This window comes from Nannochloropsis gaditana, assembly GCF_000240725.1.
Source record: "Nannochloropsis gaditana CCMP526 unplaced genomic scaffold scaffold416, whole genome shotgun sequence".
NCBI lineage: Eukaryota > Eustigmatophyceae > Eustigmatales > Monodopsidaceae > Microchloropsis > Microchloropsis gaditana.
In genome coordinates, this window is record NW_005803537.1 from 6,360 (window position 1) to 11,389 (window position 5,030).

At 60.4% G+C, this 5,030-nt stretch overlaps 1 protein-coding gene across 1 annotated transcript in view; it reads left to right on the forward strand.

Moving 5' to 3' along the window:
- Positions 1 to 3,477, forward strand: part of NGA_0408610 (sh2 domain containing protein) — a gene marked incomplete at both ends in the record, with an annotated part of 3,763 nt that extends 286 nt beyond the window's left edge. The window contains 3 exons of the mRNA XM_005854696.1: positions 6 to 3,122; positions 3,262 to 3,334; positions 3,410 to 3,477. Coding sequence (XP_005854758.1) covers positions 6 to 3,122; positions 3,262 to 3,334; positions 3,410 to 3,477 — 3,258 coding nt within the window. The remainder of the gene's footprint in view (positions 1 to 5; positions 3,123 to 3,261; positions 3,335 to 3,409) is intronic.
- Between the last annotated feature and the right edge of the window lie 1,553 nt (positions 3,478 to 5,030).

Below are 5,030 nucleotides of genomic sequence, written 5' to 3' on the forward strand. Positions count from 1 at the left end.
CTCAGGCCTTCCTCGAACGCCTCCACGTCCTCCCCAAGGTCAAGTCCCTCGTCTTTCAAGCCTCCCGCCCTGAGCAAGGGAGCGCGGGCACCAGCCTGGCCTACCTGGTGGGCGGGGTGCCAAGCTGGGTCAGGCACGTCACCTTCGAGCGGGTCTTGAACCGGGACTCTCTGGTCATCCTCTCCCACATATTGGCGACCAAGAGCCTGCACGCGGCCTCTATGGCCGCCATGTCGTCGGCCGCCTCCTCCTCGGGGGGGGCGGGGAAAGGGGGCGGGATTGTGAGCGGGACTCAGCAGCCTCCGGGCCTGGCCCTTCAGGGTCTGGCTATTCGGCATCACGCCCACCTCCGCCCTGAGGATTTTTCTCCCCTCTTTGCCTTCTTGCGCAAAGAGGGAGGCGTGCCTGCCCCTCTCGATGACGACAGTGCCCCGCTCGGCAGCGGGAGGAAAGGCATGGGTCCGGAAGGTGGTGAGAGCGGACGGCCCATTTCTCAAGACGAGCACAGGAAAACTGAGACGCCGGCATCCCCCGTGCCTGTTCCCACCCTCTCCCGACAGCCATCTCTCCTGGGGTACGTGGGCATGCGCTACTTGGATCTGACCGGCAACAATCTAGGCGACGCGGGTGCGGCGGAAGCCATCAAAGCCCTGACCTGCTATTCGCCCACCCTCGACTCCCTTGGCCTGGCGAGCAATAGCATCAAGAACGCCAGCCTCTTCCTCGACGCCGTGGCGGCCTTTGTCCACCACCGAGGGAGCATGAGCTGGCTCCGAACCCTCCTACTGGACGACAACGCTCTGACCGCCAAGGCCATGCAGCGCCTCTTCACGTTGCTGGAGGAGGACACGAGCCTGGAGAATCTCTCTCTGGCTGCGAACGCCATAAACGACAGCAAGCCCCTGGTGGAGGGCCTCCGGCGATTGCTGAGGCGGAATCGCAAGTTGATCGACCTGAACCTGTCCAAGACGCGCTTGGGCGTAGAAGGGGGCAGAGAGCTTCTCTTCGGACTGCTCGAGAACCAGACCTTGCGGTGCTTGCGCTTGCAGGGGGGAAACGAAGCGCTGAAGGCAGAAGAGAGGGAGCTGATCGAACGGCAGCTGGCGGGGAACAGGAGGAGGTTTTACGCCCCTCTGACAAAGCTCTCACGACCAGTGCGCATGACCGTGACAGGACCACCGCCGTCCTCGTCCTCTTGGTCGCAAGGAGCGGCGTCACAGACACGGGACTCACAGCAGGAGCAATCAGGGCCCCAAGGCCGGAATTGGGGCCAGCAAAAGGTTCCAGGCACTCCAGAAGGAAATTTTCAACCCCAGGTAAATGAGCGCGCTTCCAACAGCGCTGCGCGTCGCCATTCCCCACCCTCCTCCCCCATTGCGGTGCAGTCGACTGGTTACCACCATCGGAGTATTTCCGAGCCGGTGCGAGGCCGCCGACATCGTGGACGTTCTGCCGACAAGGCGAGGGCAGGGGAGGAGGAGAACCAGGACAAGGAGGAAACCGAGGACGAGGTGGAAACTGACGATGATCGGTACGAAGGGGAGGAACCAATGCCGACAATGCTGGAAGTGGGCGGTCGGGCGGGCAGTTTAGGCACAGAAGGAAGGGGCGTGGGCCCTTTTCAAGGGAGCTGGGCGATAGGCGACGGGGAAGGGAAAGTCAAAGAAGAAGAAGGCGACACGACGCCGGCCTCCCAGCGCGACGTGCTCTCAGTCTTGTTCTCGGCGCCCTTGGCCTGGCGAGACCTGGAGGGAAACCTGCACCCCATCGAGCTGCTCTTCTTCGACCAGGAACGCGAGCAACTGGTGCAGTCCCTCATGGAGAGCGGGAGCGACATCTGCGCGCGTTTCGATTTCTGCACCACGGATACCCTGCGCTCGGCCGTGACGCTGGGGGCGCGTGCTCTCCACTACTCCGGCCACGGCCATCGGAATCTCCTCACCTTCGAGGACGGCGCCGGCGGCCTCCAGCTCGTCCCCGTGGACATGCTTCGCTCGCTCTGCGCTGCCGGCTCCCACAAGCTCGACCTGGTCGTGGTTTCCTCCTGCTACTCCAAGCTCGCGGGGCAGGCCTTCGTGGACGCGGAGGTCCCACACGTCGTCTGCATCAACTTGGAGGCAACCATCACCGACTCGGCCGCCCTCGCCTTCACCAAAGCCTTCTACCTCTCCCTCTTCGTCGGCAACACGGTGCAACACAGCTTCGCCATCGGCCAGCAGGCCGTGGCAGCGAGTCCCAACGTGCCCTCCCCCGAGCGCGAGGTGAGCAAATTCGAGCTTCTTCCCGAGGGCTGCGACCACAACGTGGCAATCTTCACCGCGCCGCAGCCCACGCTGACCTCGTGGGGCAGCGGGCGATCGATGGGTGCGGAGGCCCCCTGGTTGCTGCAGCAGGAGCAGCAGGCTCACTTGCCTACGCCCCCCGAGGACTTCTTGGGCCGGGAAGTAAGCATGTACCGGGTCGTGAACGCGTGTCTGTACCGGCGCCTGGTCACTTTGCTCGGGCTGGGTGGGATAGGCAAGAGCGCCTTGGCGGCTGCGTGCTGTCATTACATGGCCCTGCGGCGCTTTCACACGGACGGGATTGTCTTTGTCCGGCTGCAGGGGAAGAGTAGCTTGGAGGAGTTGATCCAATCGATCATCCAGGGCGTTCTGAGACAGCTTCCTGCGCGTGGCGGTGGGGCTGGAGGCTTGGGCTCAGGTCACGGGGCCCCAGGCCACGCCTTGGCGAGCACTCTCTCCCCTACAGCCCCGCCCTTTGCCTCCAGCCTCGCCTCCATCGGCGGCCTGGTCGACGACGGGATCCTGGAGAGGGATGAGGAATGGTTGTTTGCGCGCCTGCGCACGGCGAAGGTGCTGATTGTCCTCGATCATCTCCAAGAGCTGCAGGCGGGCCACGACGGGATCAATGTGAAGATCTTCCTCTCGCAGCTCTTCGAGCAGACGCGGGCAACCAAGGTCTTGATCACGACCACGCGGCCTCTGGATCTGCACACACTACCGGGCTCAGGAAATGGCGTAATGGGCGAGACCCTGGTCAGCGTGGGGCCCTTGACCTTCAAGAACACTGTCAGGCTCTTCTCCAGGCTGTGCCCGCATTTGCACACTGCGCGGGATCGACGGGTGAGTTCGGGGAGGCAGGTCTGCACAATGCGTCTTTAATCCTCTTTTTGTCTCTCCTCCATACGTAACGCACATTTTCCTTGTTTACATTTTCTTCAATATGTCGATCCTCACATAATACATCCTCATTATATCGCAGCTACTTCTCGAGTCCTTGGTTTGGCCAGAAGACCAGCAAGATGTAACGATAGCCTCCAGGGATATAACCCCACGTACGTACGCGATTTTAGAGAGGATGGGCGAGGGACATCCCGCAAAAATTTTAAAACGTGCTTACGAAATGTCAGAGCAGGATGTGTTGGACATATTGAGGCAGGGCCAGGAAAGTCGCCGCAGAGAGGACGAGGGAATTTAGCATACATAGGCGTAGAAAGGACGCGTTGTGAATGATGTAGCGAGCTGTAAATCCACACTTAACGCAAATATTTCATTGGAGAGGATTGAGGCGTGGTAGCATACATTGAGTGTATTTTAACAGAAACTAAAATGAATTTGTTCTCCAGAGAATCTTATAAATTCTAATGTGTATAATTTTGCAATTTTTACGCTCATTTGTCTATGACTTCTTCATAAGTGAATGATTGCAGCGCGTGTTCTCGTTCGCCTCCCTTTTTATAGTTACGCATGCAGGAATACCGAGAAAGCAGCATGGGCCCTCGCCCATTGTCTCGTAGGGGAGGTTATAAAACTGTGTACGTGATGTGATCTAAGGATGCATTGGTCGAGTGAGTTGGACCTGGAGCACCCACAAAATGTTTTTTCATGTGAACAAGATGGTCCATTGCATGCGCGCGCAATGGCACTGCCATGGAGGGCCGGGAAAAGGGAAAGTGGATGCAACGGGACACATTAATCTTGACGATGGGGCTCGGGCAGCTGAGTCATCCGCTCCTTTCTCTGCCCTTCCACTTTCACCACGGGCAACCCCTAACGCCAAATCCTTGAGACACACGACTCGAGGCGATCTGATGAGCGGTATATGAGTGCGTGGAGAGCGCGGTGTCGCCCCCGTGGCGTGCGCGTGTCGGTTAGTGTTCTGGCAGCAGGCCTGACCCCCGGGGGCAGCGGGCAGCAGTCGCCGTTCCCCTTCTCAGCCAAGCGTTCTGGCCCGTCACCATAATGCCGCCCACCCACCACATTGCGAAATCATCGTCACACCTCACTCATCACTCGTCACATACATTGCACAGCTTTTAAAACACCAGCAAATATGCTGCGTGGAGCGCATAGTTGTGTCCTTTAAAGGGTGGGGAGGAGTACTTTCTCAATTTCACAAGAACAGCTTGGTGACCCCGGCGGCTGTGGTGTCGGGCACCTTGTCGGGGGTCCGCGGGGCCAAGAGCAGTGGGGCTGGGGCGGAGACACGGGGCAGCAGGGAGGACACGGCCGAGAGCGGGAGCCACCCGAGCCCCTGCTCTGCTGGCCGCCAGCTCTCGTCTTCTCCCCCCTTCATAGGCCGGGAGGGAAGCAGTCCTCCCTGCGAGTCGAGGGACGAAGGCAACTTGGCGTCCTCTCCCTTGGCCCCCTCCATCCCTGTCGCCCTGCAGCCTCCACAGTTTCGAGGCGCCTCCTCTTTCGGCGAGTTCATTAGCGGTGTGACGGGAGGAGCAGGGCGCGACGGGAGCAGTGCCAGCTCAGGCGGCCGCAGGGAGACCTTGCTCAGTTGCCTCCTCAACCCGCGCCGACAGGCCTCGGCAGAGGACGGGGGCAAGGAGCAAGACGGTCGATTCGCCCGGGACCCGTGGCCCTCCCTGGGGGCCCCTTTGGCCTTGCCGGAGGTGGGGAGCCTGAGCTTCAATCTGCAGCTCCTCATGGACCGGTTCTTTCCCTCGCCCCTCACGCAGTACGCAGTGCTGCCTCTGACAATGCATGGAGAAGGTGAAGACTCGGCTGTCGTCTTGGAAGAGG